The 22,628-nt window shown below is 35.6% G+C and overlaps 1 protein-coding gene across 1 annotated transcript in view; it reads left to right on the forward strand.

The window, feature by feature from the left end:
- Positions 1 to 8,448: 8,448 nt before the first annotated feature.
- The window catches only part of EPHA6 (EPH receptor A6), a 959,528-nt gene continuing 945,348 nt past the window's right edge, over positions 8,449 to 22,628 (forward strand). The window contains exon 1 of the mRNA XM_052649809.1: positions 8,449 to 8,824. Within this exon, the coding sequence (XP_052505769.1) occupies positions 8,449 to 8,824 (376 nt within the window). The remainder of the gene's footprint in view (positions 8,825 to 22,628) is intronic.

Raw genomic sequence — 22,628 nt, forward strand, 5'->3', positions numbered from 1 at the left:
AATAATCTTCCCTTTTCTTATATATTTCAAATTATGCTGCAAAATAAGTCAGGAGCAAGCAAATCAAGAAAAGTCTTTGACTACATATCAAAGCTAATCTAAGCTAGGCTAATGTTTATGTTTGCTTTTCCCCCCACTAATTTAAAATATTTACCTTTTATCTATAAAAATATAATACAAAATATAATATAATAAAATATAACAAAAAATATAATACAATCAAACCACAATATAACATATAATACAATAGAATTCTAAACACTATCAGCCTCAGTATACTTGTAATACAATGAACCATGATGGAATTTAATTCTGAAATACTAGAGATGTCTCAAATGGACTCTATAGTAGGATTTAGTTCCCCAAGGAGAAAAGATGATTTTTCCAACAACTCACAATAGGCACCACATATGTGTAATAATTATTACTCATATATTATACTTTATAAAGTTAAAAATGATTCAAGTACTTAATAATTTTTAATAAACAAGAAAAGGGCAACTATATACATTTTTACTGTTGAAAAATATATTATCTTTAATGAAGAAAGTTAATAAAGATGGTAAATTTGATGAAAAAGATAAATATTATTAGTATTTAAATACAAATTATTTATCACATATATTTTGTAGAGATGTGACAGAAACATTTTCTTCTCTTTATATTTTTTGAGGTCCTTAGGGAATTTGGAATCTGTATCAAAGTTAGGCAAGGATATGAAAAACCATACGCTAATTGTCAAATGATGGGTGTAAGTGAGTTATATAGAATTTTTAATCATCAGAAAAATATAAGGGTATATTGAGAAATGTTCAATGTTAACATGTATACATGTTAACAGCCATAGTAAAGAAACACAGTCTGATTAAAATGATTTAGAACCTGAACTAAAAAGTAACTGTTAGGCATATTGTTTTTATTAATATTGGGTTGTTAAAACTCACTTGGAAATAAAATGCTATGTTACTCAAGGCTTGCTCTTTTATTTTGTAATCAATTAATTAATATACACCCCCATCAAAAAAAAACAAGGGAACATCAAAAATGGAAGCCTGCTACCTAATTTCAAAATAAACTGAAATATTATAGGAAACACTTCTATAAAAAAAAAAATTACCTTTACTTAAAGATTAGGGAATCACTTCTCTTTATCTGACACTTCTAATCTATCTCCAATTTGACTGCTCTAAAACAATATTTTGTATTATTCATATAAAAATAAAATGTTTTAAATGAAATTGGTTATTAATATGGATAATATTATTTTTTGCAGAAAGAAATGGCAACCCAGTCCATGATTCTTCCCTGGAGAATCCCATGGACAGAGGAGCCTGGCGGGCTACAGTTCATGGGGTCGCAAAGAGGCCAGCACGACTGAGCAACCAAACCACAATATTATTTATAAATTTAACATTCAACTATTTGACATACCAAAATATTTTTACTGTAAAACTTAACTTTGTCATTTCCAGAAGCAGGGCAAAAAGCATCTTAGTGCAGGTATAATGCAAGACAAAATAGCAAGTCTATTTTGATAGGCTAATTTGAATATTTGAATGGAAAATAATAACAACAGTCCTGTGATGTTATTTTATTTATTATGATGGAATAATCATGCATATTTCAATATACAAAAGATGTTTTAAAGATAGTTTTCCTTCTTTCATTAGTTGTTCCCTGTTTGAATAAATATCAAACATCTATGTCAATATTCAAAGGTATTTATTCTAATTACATGAAAACATTTATTTTGACAAGGCTGGTTATTCTGGGGCATGAAAGATAAATAATAATACATTACCAGTAAAAAAAAAAATAAATTTAAATATAGTATTAAGAAATCTCTACATAATTTAGTTAAAATTATTTTTTGTGGGTAACTGATATTCAGTATTCTTGCCTGGAGAATCCCAGGGACGGGGGAGCCTGGTGGGCTACCATCTATGGGGTCGTACAGAGTCAGACACGACTAAAGTGACTTAGCAGCAGCAGCAGATGTCACGTTAAGACAGTTAAGCACATTTCATTTAAAAACTGTAAGTTACTTGAGTCTAATAGCATTATTTGGCCATTGTGTATAACCTCTAGTATTACATTTGATATAAGTAAAAGTTCTTCACTAGCTTTCAGAATCAATCCATACCAGTACTAGGTTTAACTGTAGAGCCAAAGTAGTAACTGTAGAGATTCATGCCTTGGAGGGTGAGGGTATGATTCCTCTCCTCTTTCATAATTGTAACAGTTTGGCCTTCATTATGAGGTAGCATAAAGTGTTTGTACTGCAGTAATTCACATGTCTGTACCCTTCAATACAATATAAACTTCTGATGGTTAGGAACCAAATCCAAATAATCATTGTACCTTCCTCACAATGCTCAGCACAAATGCACACAAAATCTTTGCTTAGTAAATTTTTGGTTCCTGAATTAGAAAACTACTAGAAAGTTTGTTTTCATTGAACTAAAAGCATATATACTTGCAATATCTATTACAAATCTGTGATATGTACACGACATATGCTATATATACATATTTTTCTTTTACTGTAAATATACCATACAAGAAGAAAATGCAATATGACAGCAGAATAAGCCAAAGTATATCTTGTGTAGCTTCAAGTTGCTTTTCCTTTCTGTGAAGTTTTAAAGATTTGATATGTTAACAGTAAAGTACCTAGAACTATTTTGAATATCTTCCAGAAAAATATTAACTACATTCTAAAATCAAAGAAAATTTTCCAAAATAGTGTATGTGTTTTTCCCTGATAACACAGTTTCTTAAAGGAAAGAGCTTCAAATTAACTATACATATTTGACTTTGTGGATTTTTTTTTACTTTAGTTGTATGCATGGCAAAACATAAAATTCAATCATTTATTTTATATTTTAAAGCTGATGAAATGAAAACCATACTGTTTATAGAACATTTCTGAATTTTATATTAACAAAAATGTGACTTAGATAATGGTACTCATTCAAAGTACTAAATTAAATAAAAGTTTAGACCTGATGTTTTGACATACTCATGGATCAATATTCTTTATATTCCTGTTGCTTCTATCTTGAACTTAGAGAATGCAAATGATAGATATAAATGGATTAATTTACTGTTTTACCAAAATAAAACAGTTAAGACTATCTCAAGCCTTTAAACATGCTTAGTATTAAACATTAGAATCCTTCTTCTTTTTTCCAAATAAATTAATTGCAGTTTAAGTCTCATCATTTAAAAAGCAAGTAGATCCCAATTCTGAACCAATACAATATTGTAAAGTAATTAGCATCCAATTAAAATACATAAATTTAAATTAAAAAAATAAATAAGTAAAAGCAAGTAGTATTTGTGATTACAATTATTTCTACTACAAATGAAAGCTTAGACTAGTTTTAGTGTCATATATTCCTTATTTTATAAAAAGTTAATCATTCATACCTGAATCTAGACCACATTTATCATGAAGCACAATGGTCTGAGAGCATACGAACAATATAGTACTGAAAAATAAGACATCAATGCTTTTCTGAATATAAGTATGATTCAAACAGACAAGTGCAAATAAATCTACATGAATATTGCATCTGGTTCACTGAGTGGCTTATAACTTTGAAACTCAAATGTCAGCAAATATATCAACACTGCTAAAAAATCAAAAAGGAAGTACATTTTGGTAATTGCAATTGCTTCTAACTCACATAAGATAACCATGGTTATATTTTAAATAAAAAGTTACTTTTAAAGAATAAATTCGTTTACTCACATCACCATTAACTCTTCTGAATGAAGAGAACTGAACATTTAAAAGAGCTCAACAAATATTTTAGAATGAATACACATGTACACATTGTGTGTGCACATATGTGTGCATGTGTATGCATTCTAAGGCTCTTCAGTGCCGTTTGATTCTTTGCAACTCTATGGACTGTAGTCCCTTCAGGGTCCTCTCTCCTTGAGATTCTCCAGGCAAGAATCCTGGAGTGGGTTGCCATGCCCTTCTCCAAAGAATCCACCCAACCCAGTTATCAAACCCAGGTATCTTATATGTCTCCTGCATCAGCAGCTGGGTTCTTTATCACTAATGCCACTTGTGTGTGCTCAGTCCCTTCAGTCATGTCTGACTCTTTGTGATCCTATGGACTCTAGCCCAACAGGCTCTTCTGTCCATGGAACTGTCCTGGCAAGGATACTGGAGTGGGTTGCCATTCCCTCGTCCAGGGGATCTGCCCAAACTTGAGATTGAACCCTCATCTCCTGTGTTTCCAGCATTAGTAGGTGGATTCTTTACCACTGAGCCACTGGGGAAGCCTGTATATATATATATATATATATATATATATATATATATATATATATATATATATATGTATATGTATATATATATAATGAATAGTACAGATGGTCAAATGGTTAAGATAATTCTTTTTACAATCATGTTTTGAAATTGATCCTATGGCCTCTAGCCCAACAGGCTCTTCTGTCCATGGAATTCTCCAGGCAAGAATACTGGAGTGGGTTGCCACTTCCTTCTCCAGGGGATCTTCCCAACCCAAGGATCAAACCTGGGTCTCCTGCATTGCAGACAAGTTCTTTACCATCTGAAAAGTCCTTGACATTGATAATTACATCAAACCCATGGAATCTTACTCTAGTCAAAGGTCAAGAAAAGTATATTTCAATTCTTATTTGAGGTGAATTTTTAAGACACCATTACATTTTAGATATGCAATAAGCAGTGTCTAAACACATGAAACATATTGTATTTTAATATTTAGAAAAAAAGTAAAATTATTTGCTTTCTTAAAGACCAAAATCAGAATATGATTTTCAACTATCTGGCCATATAAGCAATATATTATGTTATGCTTGACTATGATTTATTTAAACAAACAAAAAATGTGAACTGTAGGTGAATTTTTAGGTAGGGATGAAGATAGAAATCCAAGTTTATCAGCTCTTATTGTTCAGTTCAGTTCAGTTGCTCAGTAGTGTCAGACTCTTTTGTGACCCCATGGACTGCAGCATGCCAGGCCTCCCTGTCCATCACCAACTCCTAAGAGTTTACTCAAACTCATGTTCACTGAGTTGATGATTACTCTGAAATAAATAACAGCACTTGTATCATGATATTGTACTATAATTTGGAAATTGTACCCTAATTGGAAATATTGTGCCTTGATTTGGATATGTGTGAATCCTAGAAATGAATCAGCTTTTCTTTTTTTACTTTCTCTTTTGCCTCTACCGTTCCTCTTTCCTTCCTTCCATTCATTAGAGCCACTTTCTTCTAGCTTAATTTGAAAAGAATGTTATTGGTGTTCTGTTTACAATATAGTCTCTAAAATGTAATATTTAATTAAAATATCAAAATTTAAGTTAAAACTTTGATGTTAAAATACTTTTACTCTAGGGTTTCAGGGGGAGACAACTTCTTTTTAGTGGTGTTCTATTTTGAAAATCTTGCAAGTCTAGTTAATTTAAAAACTACAAGTTTAGAAATTAACATAATTTGCATCTCTAAGTTAATAAATCATATTATACCCTTCAGTTTATCAGAAAACTAGAAAAATAGAATATCATTAAAAAGAAGTTGTCTGCCCCCAAAACCCAGAGTAAAAATATCTTAATATCAAAGTTTTAACTTAAATTTTTATATTTCACTTGAATATTACGTTTTAGAGACTATATTGTAAACATAACACCAATAACATTCTTTTCAAATTAGGCTAGAAGGAAGTGGCTCTAATGAATGGAAGGAAAGAAGGAAGGGAAGAGGGAAAAGAGAAAGTAAAAAATGAGAGGCTTCCCAGGTGGCTCAGTAGGTAAAGAATCTGCCTGAAATGCAGGAAGCACTGGCAGAGCAGGTTCAGGTCCCTGGGTAGATGAGATCCCCTGGAGGAGGAAATGGCCACCCACTCCAGTATCCTTGCAAGAAGAATACCATGGACAGAGGAGAGTGGTGGGCTACATACAGTCTATAAAGTCTCAAAGAGTCTGAAACGGCTAAGGCAACTGAGCACACAGCCATTTTAAAAGGAGTGTCTTTGGATAAAGTTATTCTCTTAGTGAGTTGTTAATGCATCTATAAAACTATTTACTGTAAATTATTTTAAACATTTAAACATAAGGAATTCAAATTTAATTATAAAAAAGTTATGAAGCTATATTCTTCGACAGTAAATATAAAGATTATTTTAAATCAAAACAAATTATTGAGTCATCTAACGCTTTTATGAACATTAAAGCATAATGATTTATATTATAATGTAATCTTTTAATTTTACAGTTTATAAATTGTAAACTGAGTTTGCAAATGCATATTGCAAATGATACTGACAGTCTATCAGTAAGAGTGGTAGCATCAGTAGCAAAATCAGATTTTATTCCTTTGAGTACTAATACATAAACTCTATACTTGGTTATCTTTTCAGAAGTTTTCTGCATACATTTAAATTAGCTTGGACACTTTTAAAGAGAGGCAGTGTTTGAATTCCGAAAGTGGAAGTACAGTCACCAATCGGAAACCTTCGCCACAACCTCAAAATCATGTGCCTTTCATATTTCTCTCCTTGCAGCCGACTTAGACGTGGGGCATCTTTTTGCTGTCTTTCTCTTTGCTTCCCACTGACTATAATACAATAACTTTAACTGTGTGACACAAACATAGCAGCGCTGAAACGCGTCGAATGGAAGGCTGTTTTCTCCTCCAGAATTTTGTAAGCATCGAACGCAGATCCTTGGCTCTTCCATTTACTACTTTCCCAAATCCCGCCACTGTGCCATTTCCCTCCCTCTGCCTTAAAGAAAGATATCTTTCATAATATCGTTTTTTTTTTCTTCTGGGTTTAATCTTTTCTTCCATGACATAAATATTAAAAAAAAAATTCTCATGAATTTTGAGGTGGGATTTTAGACCTCACTAGACTGTAAAAGCCTAAGTCCGTTCAACTAAAATGATGATTATAATAACAACAGTGAATAAACTATTACGGAACCCCCACACTAGTGGCACAGACTCCTTGGCGCGCCCTTCATAAACGTGTTAAGTTTAGCCTGGGCGCATTCCTCTTCCTTCCTGAGGTTCCTAGCGTGACCAGCCTCTTCCACCTGCGAGTAGTGGAGGCATTATTTTTTGTTGTCTACTAACCCCCTCTAGCGCCGGACTCGCAGCACCCGAGCGGCGGCAGCCAGGGGGGCCAGCGCCGGGCTTGGCGGAGCTGGGAGGCGCTTGCGGCTCGTGCCCTACCCTCCACTTCGGCCTCGGCCGGGGGGCGAGGGCGTCAGGACTAGGCGCCCTGAGACTCCTCCTTGTTAGCACCTGTGTTGCCCCCTTTCCGAACTCCCAACGCTGGAGGCGAGGGCCGAGTGGTCCCACCAGGCAGCCGGCGCCGAGGAGCGCTGGGAGGGAGTGGGTGCCGCGAGGGGGCGGCTTCCGCGGGGATAGCTGTCAGCTCGCAGGCAGTCGGCGCGTCTGTGGAGGCGGCCACGCACAGCTCAGCCCGTGGGCTTCTCCGAGTCTGCGGTCCGACGCCGTCACGCTGCAGGCGTCCCGGGCCCCCCGAAATCCCGGCGCCTGCGGCTGCGACCATGCTCTTGACCTCCACTGTGAAGTCGCGGCCGCACGGTGACGACAAGACCTCGGTGAGACCTGGTGCCAGGCACCCGCCCCTCTCCAGCCTGAGGTGACTCTCCTCTGAAGCTCGCTGCCTTCCTTCGCTCTCCTAGGACTAGCTGCGGAGGCGGCCGCCAAGCTGAGGCTCTCGCCCTACCGGGCAAGTTTAGGCGACCCAGGCTGAGGAGCGGTAGGCTGGTCCGCCGCCGCCAAGCTCAACCCGTACTCGGAGCGCTCGGCCACAGAACTCGCCCCCTCCGGCGGCAGAAATGTGAAGTCGAGGGTAGCCCTTCAGGGTGCAGAGTAGCCCTAAAACGCTGGACGCTGCTGCTGCGAAATGGGAAGGAAAGTGCTTAGGAGACTAAGTGCGGCCTCAGACAGGCCGGGGAAAAGGCTGCCAAGGCCGAAGCGCGGCGCAGACGCGGCCGAGTTGGAGGGGTCCGCTCTGCGGGCCGCTGCCGTCGCCACCTAGGCTAGGGGCTGAGGGCGCAGCTCGGTAGCTTGCTCGGACCGCTTGCGGCCCCGCGGAGCCTCCTCAGTCGCTCGGCTCTCGCCGCACCGGCCGGAGGAAAGTTCCCGCGGCCCCCGCCCGCTCACAGCTGCGGCGCCCGCCCTGCTTTTGGCTCTGCTAGTGCCCACTCTGAGTTCGGAGAGGCGCTCAGACTCGCAGAGCTGCCCGAGCCACCGCCGCACCTGGCCGTCCCTCCCCCCATTCTCGCCGTGAGGCGCCCTCCCCCGCCCCTTCGCTCCCCTCCCCCAAACCACAGCCCGAGCTCGCTCCTGCGCGCGCGCTCTCCCAGGCCCAAGTGAATAGTCCTCGCGCGAGCGGGACACGGCGGTGGATGCAATTCCGCTCGTCTACAGCCGCCAGGAGCTCCCTGGCGCCGCAGGCAGCGTCCTCCTCCGAAGCAGCTGCGCCTGCACCTGGGCAGCCTGGACCTTCGTGCCCTGCTCCCGGGGCCTCGCGCGGGGGTCGCCCCGGGACACCCCCTGTGGGCCGGGTGGAGGAGGAAGAGGAGGAGGAAGAAGACGTGGACTCGGACCCGACGCTGAACACCTGGCTGCGCTGCAGCCACCTCTCTTTAAGGGGGAGGAGAAGAGAGCCGGGGAGAACCATGGGGGGCAGCGAAGTCCGGGAATTTCTTTTGCAATTTGGTTTCTTCTTGCCTTTGCTGACAGCTTGGCCGGGCGACTGCAGTCACGTCTCCAACAACCAAGGTAAAGGGACCGGTGGAGTAGCAAGATGGGGCGGGAGGAGGTGGGTGCTCCGAGGACCGGTGCGTTGGTCGCCTCTTGGCAGGTAACTTCGTCTCGGGGTGGGCTTCTCCGGGCTCTCCACACGAGGGGGTCGAGGATGTCTCCTCACCAGAGCGCCTGTCCACAGTTCCCAGGGCCGGAGACCTCACGAGCTGCGGTCTCTTCTGCTTCCAAATGTCTTTACACGGATGCGTGAGCATCAGCAGCAGTTGGGTCCCACTACTGGCGGCCGCGGGACCGCTCCCCCTGCGCGGTCTCCACGGGAGGTCAGGCTCTGTGGTAGAGGCTTAATGGAGACTTCTGGCTCTTTGCGGTCCCTCACTGCACGGTAACGTGTAGGTTCTCCCGCACGCCTGCAAGAAAGCAGATCGTTCTCGCTGTAGCCCCTGGCCAAATAACCAGCGTTGTGCCTTCGATAAACCAAACCATCGCCCAGCTGCAACCCCTTTACCCCATCCCGACCGAATGTAGTAGACATTTAGAAATTATTCCGAATTATTTCCAGCCCAGATGCCGGAAGGGGGGGGGGGGCGGTTATTAGGCGTGAATTAAGAAGTTGTGAATATTCTATGCCTAAAGTCAGGTAAAGTGGTAAAGTGAAGACGAATAGCCTGTGAAAAGTGAAAGTGAGGTTTACCGAATGGAAAGCACTGAGAATTTTTGACCTTTTTTTTTTTTTTTTTTGCTTTCTAGCCAACAATCTTTATGAGACATACTCATTGGATTTCTGCTGTGAATATTTAAAGATCTAGATTAAAAAATCACCTCCATAATTTCAACCCTCCTAGACTTAGAGAGGAACAACCATAAAAGTTTTCCAGCATGTACCTGGCTGGATGCTCTCACTGGCACCGTGATGACCGCCGGTGTCACCTGTTACGTCACAGTTTTCTTAGTTCAGTTCAGTCGCTCAGTCGTGTCTGACTCTTTGTGACCCCATGAATTGCAGCACGCCAGGCCTCCCTGTCCATCACCAACTCCCAGAGTTCACTCAGACTCACCTCCATCGAGTCGGTGATGCCATCCAGCCACGCTTTATATTTGAGGTGTTTTAAAAGTCTGACTTTTTAAAACACCTCAAATATAAAACTTCAGTTAGAGTTACCATTCAGCATACAAGGTCTCGAAATAATTTGCAGGTATATAAACAGAGGTCAGATGGCATGAAAATGCGGGCTTTCTTTGCGAGGGTGAGAAGGTTAAGAGAGAAGGAAATTAGAACAACAGAGCCTTCTTTTTTGTCAAACATATACAGCCAATTTGTTAGAAATAGAATAATTTAGAATCAATATTCAGTTCTCATTTATGTAACTGATACTTTTGACATGCTTTCTAATTCTTTGTCTTTTTTTTTTTTTACCTCCAGATTACAATCACAAATGCATATGTCAGCTTGAAAACCATACACAACCATCTTGCCTTTGAAAATGTATGCTATAAGTACCACCTATAATGCCATGCTCTCCTATGGAGGTGTATACCTTCACACACATCCCTTATTTGGTTTCAGGGACTATTGCCATTAAATATCAAAGGGAATAGTTACTTAATTTACCTCTGAAAATTGAACCTTGTTTAAAATAACATGTAATTACTTGACCTTTTTATTGAAAGGAGAAACAATTTTTAGTAATGGGAAAATCAGACATTTATGTTATACTGTCTCTAGGGCTTCTAAAGAGGTATACACTTAAAGTCAAGTTGGCTAGGAATATTTTAACTGTTACATCCTTTCAATCATGTCCCTAAATCAACATTTATATTTTCAAAGTTCCAGTAACCATTGTAGGCCTTGAGGATACTACCAAAAATAAAACACATTAGACTCTTCAAATGAGCCATTCTGTCAACTTGTCTCAAGTATTAAAGTATGACCTTTCAGATATTCATATTAAATTTAAGGGCATAGGGGAGTTGTTTGTCAACTCTTGCAGTAATTTTTATTTATCTATTTTAATAGCTTTCTCATACTTTTACAAGACATTTTAACTAAAGATTTACCAATTATATCTAATTTATGTGTGTTTTATAAATTAGCTTAACTTAGTGAATATTACTCAACTTACCCAAATAGGATCATTAAAGATAGTCTCCAAAAACAATTAATTTGCATTTGTGCTAATAGCCTAAAAACACAAGCTATGTGTTACACTTGAATAATATCGTACCTAAAAGGTAAGTTGGGTAAAATTTAGAGTTTTTCGACAGAATATTATGGAAAAAATATGCTCGGATTTTTTTTTCATCAGACACAAATAATTGCTTTTAAAATGCTTTTTACAGCTTAAAGTTACAGTGGTTGGAAATTATGCCTTATAATATCTTGAGATAATTTTTGAATGCTGAAAGTTATGCTTATAGTTGATAAAATGTGGAACTTCAAAAGGTTATTTTTGTGAACAGTTGGAGGATATTTTCTTATTTGTAGTTTCAAAAATAGATGACATGAATCAAAATAGCTTGGCAATTTGTAAACATTGAAAATATGAGGTATTGTAGAATTACTGAAGTACATGTACAGTATAGAAATATTAATGCAAAACACAAATCTTATCTATGTACATAATAATAAGCATTGATAATAGGCTTAATATTTAATTTTAAGCGTATGTATTCATTTTTCTAGCAACTTTTTATCCTAAGAACTAATGGAATTCTTGTTTTATTTTTAAAATTTGTTACAGAGGGTAAATTTTCATTTTAATAATTTGCCTTCTCATTAAGAGTAATCAAAAAGTAAACTCTTTAATGTGATTTATTTTTACCAAATTATATAAAATATTTCATGATTGAATGAAGGCATCATCCTCTTCCTCATTCCCTGTTTTACATACATAGATAGAATAAAAGGATCAAAAAAGTGAACTATTTCATTTTTAACACTGTGCTAAGAGTAACTTGAATAAAGGAAGCATCTCTTCTCTTGTTTTTTAACTGGCTATGAATCTCTGCACCATAAAGGCAAAATAAATCAGTTTGACTCTATTGCTATTACTGAAACCTCCTTGAATTGATCAAAAAGTAAAGCTGCTTTCTAGATCACTTCATCTGATTAAGAAAATGAAAACATGATTTGTACTCAAATTTCCCTTATTCCATTAATTTTCCCTCTGTTTAAAACCACAGTATTTATTTCGTGTTGGTAACTTTAAAAGTAACAGTTTTTGCTCTTTTTAAGATATGAAAAATTTATTTTTGTACTAGAAGGATAGTTAGGAGAATATAAAATACAATCGTGTTTCATATGTCAGTAAAGATGTACATCAATCTCAGTGATCAGTAACCACCAGGGATCCATTAATTCAAAGATTTCTCTGCTTTAGTCTAAAAGAGTTGATGCATCTCTCAGGGTGTTACTCATGTTTCCAAAAATAATCAATACTCAAATAATTCATTAAATCAAAATATAGTTTGAATATGAGAGTTTGGTGAGTTCATTTTACTACCAAGATTGTGTTAATTGATCTTTCTCCACCCAGGGATTTCAGTGAAAAATGAAATATACGAGGAAAACAATAGTTTGTCATTCGTTTCATTAAATTTATTAAGTTGAATGAATTAAGTCTAAAGTCCACTAAGTTGTGTGTAAATACAGGTGAATATAGCTGATCAGAAAAATACCTGCTTATTTAAATTTATAGCCCCAAATTAGTTGAACTGATGTAAATATTATACACAAACTGTAAGACTGAATGTTGTTCTTATATTTACAGAAAGGGGGGAATTGAAATATTTTCAGAAAGTTGAAGAGTGAACTTTACTGAAAATATTGAAAAGTTGGGTTCAATAAGGAAAACTGATTTATAAAGAATATTGCTAAAAGACCTTTCACTCATATAAAATTTGAGGCATAAACTATGATTGTAAAAGTGCAAGAGGTTGAAATCACTTGCCTTTCTTGTTTTCCATAAGTATGTAAACAACCTAGAATGTAATTTTTTATACATTAACAAACTGAAGTGAGCCATTGTGGAATTAGCCATTATGATTAGTATTTAAAATAGAATATAACATGTCATTGATACGCACTGGTCATCTAAATATTTTTGTTCTGAGTTTGGGATAAGACTATATCTAAAATTTTTTTCTTACACAAAAGTTATCCAACATTCTTTAAGGATCCTGTCTTCAAACTAGAAATAACATGAATAAAACAGTTTTAATATAGATTTTCTCAAGGGGCAAATATATATATATATATATATATATATATTTTAATTAATGATTAAATAACATCATTTTACATTTTTAAAATACTTTCAAACTTTTCCATGTGGAATTTGTATTATTCTTATGTTACAAAATTAAATATTAATAAAAATCCAAGAGTTGAAAATTTCTTCTTCAGTAATCATTGCTAGTATAAATAAGTAGCAAAAGGCATCAATGATTTCTTGTATTTCCTTCTACTAATTCTTTTCCTCTGTGACAGAAACCATGTCTCAATCACTCTCTGTCTTCTTTCACGCAAAGGAGTACTTCTGACTATATATTTCTTTTGTCCTAAATGGTGAGAGAATAGATGTTATCTTACGCTGTCCATCAGTCAGCCAAATCCCTAAAGTTATAGAAGTTTCTTGTCTTCTTGACTCACCATTTCTTGGGACTATAAATACAGTAGAGATCAGTACATGTAGTTTAATAATAAACATGAATTAACTTTGTTCAGTGTACTTTGTTAATCATGTAATCAAACTAACACAGAAGAATTAAATTGTTTATACATCCACAGTGTTAACTTTAAAAAAAAATTGTGTGTGTGTATATATATATATATATATATGTATACATTTAAGTTGTGTGACATAATTTGATATACTATGTCTGTAGTGTTCTGATCAACTTGCAGTTTCTTTAGGACTGGCATTAATTCTTTAAAAAACAGGTATTATATTACCTCTACTTCTGCCTTATTTTTATTGAGTATTCTGTTTTTGAATTTAATATTTATATGATAAAGAGAAAAAAGAGTAAGTAAGCCAGACTTCATAAATGCCCTCATGGAATTTATTTTCTAGCAAGGGAGACTGACAAAAAATATGGAAGTAAGTGAAACTGTATACTATGGAGGAAATAATAAAGGCCTTGAGCAAATAATAGCAGGAACCCACTATTTTAAATGTGATGGTTGGAGAGGCCTATCTGGGAAGTGACATATAAATGACATTCTCAAGGATGAGAAACAGCTAAATGTACAGAACAGGAAGAAGTGCATTCTAGGTAAAGGGAACTATCTGGTCAGTGACCTTGAAGGGAGATGCGCTTGTCACCTTTGAAGAAATAAGTCCAATATGGAACTGGAGTTTACTGGGCAAGGAAGAGAGTAGCCTATAGTGAGGTTTGAAAGAGAATGAGAAACTGGATTCACAGAGAAGAAAACAAACCATGGAAAGGAATTAGCTTTTAACATTTTCCTTGGTAAAATGGGAAGCTAATGAGATTTCAACCATTTTTCATTTTTGGAGCATTATGGCTAGCAAGTGGAAGAGATGATTGGAAAATGAAAAGAGTGGTGTTAGGAGTTTATTGCAGTTTTTAGGGACATAGGGAAGGGAATGGTGGCCTGGCTAGCATGGTAATACTGAGATGGGGATAAGAAGATGGATTTCAGATACCTTTTGGAAATAGGATTATGGGATTATCTTATAATTACAGAAAAATAAGTGTAGATATTCCATATTTTGTTACTTTTTCCAAGGGACCTGAAAAAATTTTTCATTAATCCCCATAAAAATGATCTTGCTTGTAGTAGTTGATTATTGACAGCAGATAGGAAAGATGGGGTGAGAGGTCCATTCTCTACTTTATTCTGCTGAAACTATGATTTAAAGCATAATATTAATAACACAGTTTTATTATTTCAAACCATTGTGCATAGCACTGTACACTCATTTTATCAATAGATGAAATTTGTTAACACATTTTTGACACAATAACTTTATATATATAGTTTTTTTGTCAGAGTGGATAATGACACAGGTGGGTGGAGATATCTTAACAAAGCAATATGGTGATCCAACAGAATCTATTAAGATAGAGAGCAATATTTCAAAGTTTGGCTTATGTACCAGTTTTATTCATCTTTGTTATTATTAGACTACTGTTACTGAAAAGAAAAATAGAAGTGATTCTAGATATAAAATAGGCATGTTTTCACATATTTTCTATTAGCCTTCTTTCTTACCTGCATTTTGTTAAAATGAAGAGAAACAAATCCATATTCAGTAAGCATGTAAAAGACCCAGGAAATTAAATTTTAAGATGAGGGAAGAAAGTATTAGGCTCTCCACTCAACAACAGTAAATTGCATGTAACTTAGAAACTTTCCCTGACCAGTTATTGTTCATCACTGTGAGTTGCCTACTACTACTACTAATATATGACAGCAACTGTTAAATGTATAGAAGCATAAAAATCTTAATTTAAAAGTCCTAAATACCTTGTATATATTTGGAAAATCGATACTATGGAAATGTTTCATTTAAACATTTGTAAATATTCTTAAATGTACATATTCAAACATAGTAAATCTTATACTTTAGTGTTTAGAATGTTCTGGAAAATACTGTTTTATAGTGATTTTCTTTCAGTAAACATTATGAATTCTTATGAGATACACAGTTTTGATTTTCAGTGATAAATATTCTAGAACTGAGTGATAATGTTTGTACTTTAAAAAGGTGTTTATCAGAGCCTACTATTTGGGCTTCCCAGGTGGCGCTAGTGGTAAAGAATGCCCCTGCCAATGCAGGAGACTTAACAGACAGGTCTTGGACCCATGGATCAGGAAGATCCCCTGGAGGAGGAAATGGCAGCCCACTCCAGTATTCTTGCCTAGAGAATCCCATGGACACAGGATCCTGACGGGCTACAGTCCATGGGGTTGCAGAGTCAGACATGACTATAGAGACTTGGCATACATATACACACTGATAGGTAGGGTACTTACTATATGTAAGAATTCAAGAAGTTTTCTTTTAAGAATATATGTCAATGTATGGCAGAACCAATACAATATTGTAATTAGCCTCCAATTAAAATAAATTTATATTAAAAAAGAATATATTAATATAGTTTAGTGAAGAGTTTCTAGTCTCTTTCCAAGTCTAATAGGAAAATTTTCTGTTTTCTTAGAGTTAGATCCAAAATTAATTATTTTTTTATAATTAGAAAAACATTTAAAGTACATTTGTCATATGATAACATGTAAGAGTACTGATGTTCAGCTTTCATATTTATGTATTGATTATTTGCAAGTAATATCTTATTTCGTTAAAGTTTATCTCAAAGTTAAGAAAATAAGTCACTCAAGCAGCCACATCTTAAAGTATCTCCCTGTGTAAGGCATTATGCTAGATTCTAAGACAGAATTCTACAACAGATTCTAAGCTGGATTCTATAACAGTGATTATCGTATGGTCTCTATTCTTTAGAAAATCAACCTTCTCTTTTGATATATCCTTGAGTAATTGATAATTAATCCTTAATTACTTGATTTTTATAAGATGAATTTTATAGTAAATGATATCATGAGGGAAAGAAGGAAGGGTGTATAGTAATACTACTAACACTTTCATGTGTTTTTATTTGTAAAATTGCTTCATAGGGATCTTCTAATATTAGTTTATGGGTAGGCATATATTTTATTTAATTGCATGAAAATTAAACATAAATATGCATTGAATAAACACAACCATTCATAGAAAATATAAATATTTTAAATCTCTAATGGCTTCCATGAACTGACATGTGGAGACAGGTTTTGTTTAAATGATATTCGGAGAAGGCAATGGCAACCCACTCCAGTACTCTTGCCTGGAAAATCCCATGGACAGAGGAGCCTGGTAGGCTGCAGTCCATGGGGTCGCGAAGAGTCAGACTCGACTGAGCGACTTCACTTTTACTTTTCACTTTCATGCTTTAGACTAGCTTTTTCTGGTGTGTTTATTTAAGGTGGATTTATTATTAAAAACTGTGATTCATGGTGAAGAAGCTAGTTTCCAGTTTCAGACAGCAGCAAACATACATCTTAATTGAGTTGTGGAGCAAGAACTGGGATGAAAGCATGTATTTTCAGTCCATGTCCTGAAAAATGCATTCAGTTACTTTCCCAGGATACTGCTGTGTCCTCTAGCTATTGGCCTGTTTGATGATCTGAACTGGCTGGATATAAATGAAAAATCACCGGTCTTCCTCCTGTTTCATTTTATAACTTAAGTTATAATGTTACACTTACTTCCTGACCATAGAAGTTATAACATCTCTTTAGAAACTGAATGTTCAAGAGTTAGAATTAGTTATGTATTATTTTATTCTTGTAATGTTTGATGTCTGGATATATGGGATATTTATATACATAACTTATTTACTAATGTTAACTTACTAATAACATGACAGAATGATTACATATTTTAGGTTGATTGCTGTAATACTCATATTTGTGGTATATGAGCATTGCAAAGAGGAACACTTTTTCATTTTTTTAAATATAAATTTATTTATTTTAATTGGAGATTAATTATTTTACAATATTGTATTGGTTTTGCCATACATCAACATGAATCCGCCACAGGTATACACATGTTCCCCATCCTGAGCCCCCCTCCCTCCTCCCTCCCCATACCATCCCTCTGGGTCATCACTTTTTCTTAAAATTTATTTTTAATTGTATAATTGCTTTACAATGTTGTGTTGGCTTCTGCCATACAGCATAAATCAGTCATGAGTATACATATATCCTCTCCCTCTTTAACCTCCCTCCATCCCTCATTCCACCGCTCTAGTTGTCACAGAGCACCAGGTTGAGCTCCCTGGGGAAACACATTCTCCAAATAGTATATAGAGTATAATACCTAGAATAAGTAAAAGTACTTACACATAATTTTAAAAAATCAATATATAAAAATTTTCCTACTTATTATAATTAGATATATTTTAATCAAGTTAGTAAAGCAGGAAATATTTTCTATATTAGGAAATAAAAATGTATTATATTAATGTGTATTCCAAATAAGAATTATCTAGAATTAATTGAAATGATTGCCTCCAAATATGAGTTGAAGTATATCTCAGTATCACCTTAGTTTTTACTTTAAAAGACACAAATGTGTTCCATATGTTGCTGGCACATTAATATTATAAAATAATTAAAATTAAATGTTTAACTAGAAAAATTGTGTAATGGCCAATAAATGTTATGATAAAATTGAAACCTCAAGCAACTGAAGTTTATTATATAGTACAGTGCTGGTGCTACTGCTAAGTTACTTCAGTAGTGTCCGACTCTTTGTGACCCTATAGATGGTAGCCCACCAGGCTCCCCCGTCCCTGGGATTCTCCAGGCAAGAACACTGGAGTGGGTTGCCATTTCCTTCTCCAACGCATGAAAGTGAAAAATGAAAGTGAAGTCACTCAGTCGTGTCCAACTCTTAGCAACCCCATGGACTAGCTATAAACATTCAAAATGAAAGTAAAATAGGAATAGAAAAAAACTGAATTATGGTACTGTTTTTAAAATGAACCTAATTGGTCAAGCAGTTTCTCTTGTTACATATATCCGACTATATGTAACCATGGGTTACATATAGACTATATATAGACTATGTATCTAACCATGGGTTAGATCCTTAATCTCTACAAGTGCAGAAGTGTCCTGATTTCAGACAATGTTAGCTAAAACGCTTTTTTAAAAATCCTGAAAATTTCCTTTCACTCTCCTTCTAGATTTAAAATATACTTAGACAACATTTAAATTGTGAATGCAAGTGAAAATAATTTGTAGTTGTCATTATATGTGTCAGGAAAGAACTCAGCAAACTAATAGATAGCATTGTACAAAATCATAAGACTTTAGTCAGTTTCTAAAAGTGAATAAAATCTATGCATTAGTCCACTGGTTAAAAGTTATAACGCCTGAACAACAACAATAACAAAACCCCAAGACTGTAATAGCCAGAACAATTTTATAACAGTACAACGTTTAATGAGGAAAGTACACTATTACCTTGGCAGTTTTATATTCTTTATTTAATGAGGGAACATTCAGAAAGAGATCCTAATTTTTATCTGAAAAAGAACAATTTCAGGAGTGTATATTGTTGGTATAGCATATTACTTAGCATGGTTTAAAAATAAATGAAAAATAACATGTTCCAAATTTATTGTTATTTTTATGATATACATAAGAGGAAGAATTGTACCTATATTATAATAACTTACTGTCTTAAAATGCTATAGTAAAATAACTTTATTTTATAGAGAACTATAGTTCACCCTGGTTATTAAAATTACAGGTAGTTTGTTTACTTACAATTACATGTGTAAGAACCTTTATAATATTCACTAGTTTATGGCCAGAAATCCATATATATGTATATGCACTATTTTTTAGGCTTTTCAAGAGCTTTATACCCTAGTAAAGAAGAATTAAAATGTAATAATTTATTTTAAAGTTTAATATTCTAGAGTTTTAAATACTTGTTAAAGCTAAATGAAAAATATCCCCTAAAGTTATGAAGCCTTAAAAATCAGATGAAATTGTTTGCCTGTTTTTTTTTTTATGAAGTTCTACAATGCTTTCTGTTGTAATATAGATGTAGTTATCTTTGGGTTTTTGTTTGTTCATTCTTATTTTTATTACTTATGTACACAAACTTCAGTTCTTAATCTGTATGGTTTATTTGTATATATTTTCCTATAATTCTTAATTTAGTTTAGATTAAATATATATTCACCCAAATTTTAAATGAAATGTATTGAGCCTACTATGTTTTTTCACTGTGCTGGGAACAGGAAACATAAAGGTGGGTCACTTTGCCTTGAACTTCTGAGAGCAAAAGATTTAATTAATGAGGCTATTTATATGTTAGTGAATATTAGACAAAGTAATATGGATTTAGCTGTTCCATAGATAAGTTCACATCTATGAACTATTGTTTACAGAGATAAAAATACGAAAGTACCAGCCGCAGGAGACATGGGTTCAATCCCTGGGTCGAGAAGATCCCCGAGAGGAGGGAATGAAAACCCTCTCCAGTGTTCTTGCCTAGACAATCCTGTGGACAGGAACTTGGTGAGCTATAGTCCATAGGTTTACAAAGAGCCGGACATGACTGAAGTAGCTTAGCATGCATGTGTGCATATTGAACATGACAATATATTGGCCCTGACTATGTGACTGCTAGAAATGAAATAAGATCTGTCCCCTTACATTGAGGACAAAGCTGTAAAGTTGACAGTAAAATACTAGGTTGATTAAAAAGTAATTGCAGTTTCAGACCATGAATTTTAAATCGTTATAACCAGGCTCAAACACATCTTATTAATCAAAATAGGAACCAGTAGAGTCAACACATTTTTGCCAATGAGAAATAAGTTTATTCTTATAGTGTAAAAATCTGTGCTTCAGGATTCCAAGAACTCTTGGAAAGTATTTTCTATCTCCTGCTAGTTGTGGAAGTACTTTCTCTGCAAAAAGTTGTCGAGATATTTGAAGTGGTAATCGGTTGGCAAAAGGTCAGGTGAATATGATGGATGAGGCATGAAATGATGGGACCAGATGCCATTCTTAGTTTTCTGAATGTTGAGCTTAAGCCAACTTCTTCACTCTCCTCTTTCACTTTCATCAAGAGGCTTTTTAGTTCCTCTTCACTTTCTGCCATAAGGGTGGTGTCATCTGCATACCTGAGGTTATTGATATTTCTCCCAGCAATCTTGATTCCAGCTTGTGCTTCCTCCAGCCCAGCGTTTCTCATGATGTACTCTGCATATAGGTTAAATAAGCAAGGTGACAATATACAGCCTTGACGTACTCCTTTTCCTATTTGGAACCAGTCTGTCGTTCTATGTCTAGTTCTAACTGTTGCTTCCTGACCTGCATACAGGTTTATCAAGAGGCAGGTCAGGTGGTCTGGTATTCCCATCTCTCTCAGAATTTTCCACAGTTTATTGTGATTCACACAGTCAAAGGCTTTGGCATAGTCAATAAAGCAGAAATAGATGTTTTTCTGAAAGTCTCTTGCCTTTTCGATGATCCATTGGATGTTGGCAATTTGATCTCTGGTTCTTCTGCCTTTTCTAAAACCAGCTTGAACATCTGGAAGTGCACAGTTCACGTACTGCTGAAGCCTGGCTTGGAGAATTTTAAGCATTACTTTACTAGCGTGTGAGATGAATGCAATTGTGTGGTAACTTGAGCATTCTTTGGCATTGTCTTTCTTTGGGATTGGAATGAAAACTGAATTTTTCCAGTCCTGTGGCCATTGCTGAGTTTTCCAAATGTGCTGGCATATTGAGTGCAGCACTTTCACAGCGTCATTTTTCAGGATTTGAAATAGCTCAACTGGAATTCCATCACCTCCACTAGCTTTGTTTGTAGTGATGCTTCCTAAGGCCCACTTGACTTCACATTCCAGCATGTCTGACTCTAGATGAGTAATCACACCATCGTGACTATCTGGGTGGTGAAGATCTCTTTTGTACAGTTCTTCTGTGTATTCTTGCCACCTCTTAATATCTTCTGCTTCTGTTAGGTCCCTACTATTTCTGTCCTTTATTGAGCCCATTTTTGCATGAAATGTTCCGTTGATATCTCTAATTTTCTTGAAGAGCTCTCTAGTCTTTCCCATTCTTTTAAAGATAAACAGCATAAAAACTACAACAACACAAAATCTTATGGTTTTGTGAATTATATATGGTTTTGTCTGCTGATTATTTTATCTTTAGATAATGGTAAAATTGTAAATCCTTATGATTTATATTACATGCAATTTAAAGATGAAAAATATTTCTTTAGTTTCCTGTCATCTGAAGTTCTTGTTTTATTGTGATTGTCTCATCCCTACCTCTACTAAATATTGGCTTTTAGAGGTGTTCACAACTTGGAAATTGATAGTATTCTTTAATGTTTTTCTTAAGAAATTAAATTACTGTTTGATTGATCTTTATTTTATGTTTGATAAATGTGCCTGTAGAGGAATATAGGGATAGAAATTTTTGCCACAACTGGGTATTTTTAAACAGAAAAAAATCAACAGCAGATTATCCATGATTAGCTGTTGACATTTAAATTTGTACATTTAGAATGTCAAAAAGCACTGAAAAGTATCAATTTAGTGTCTAAATTATATTATTTTCAAATCCAAAATTTTATGATTCTCATCCTTCCTTCAACATAGAGATATATTTAAAATAAGTTGAAATAATTGAAGATCTTTTGACAAACTTAACTTTTAATAATTGATTAACTGAAAAAATACAGATCTGTGGAAAGCTTAATGAATTATACATATCTTTGTGTGCATCTAGCTTTGTTGTTGTTGCTGTGATTATTGGTATAATACCTTAGTGCTGGCATTATTTCTAACTCATGAAATAAGTGTCTTTATAAAGGTATATTATGACTGGATTAATGTATCCCCTCTTTTAATCATTATAAAATACCTGAAATATGGTGTTGTAATGCTATATCATAAAAATTATTTTAATCTGTGCCAGAGTATATCAGAAGTCTTTAAAGTATTTTCTTCCACGGAAGGTGATTTGTCTAAGCTGTGATAATCTGAGTTGTTGTCAGGCTAATATTTTTTGAGGTTTGATATCTTAATTGTAAAAGATTATGATTTCAAATATGCACTACCACACATAAGCCACATTTATTATGGTATAGCTGCTATTTTCTAAAGGCACACTTGCTTGCCTGGAAGCTCTGCCTCTAATGTGCACCAGAATAGGGGAAGCTTAAAAAGTACATCTAAAGCTAAGGAAA

The sequence above is a fragment of the Budorcas taxicolor genome, chromosome 1 (assembly GCF_023091745.1).
Source record: "Budorcas taxicolor isolate Tak-1 chromosome 1, Takin1.1, whole genome shotgun sequence".
NCBI classification, from domain to species: Eukaryota; Metazoa; Chordata; class Mammalia; order Artiodactyla; family Bovidae; genus Budorcas; species Budorcas taxicolor.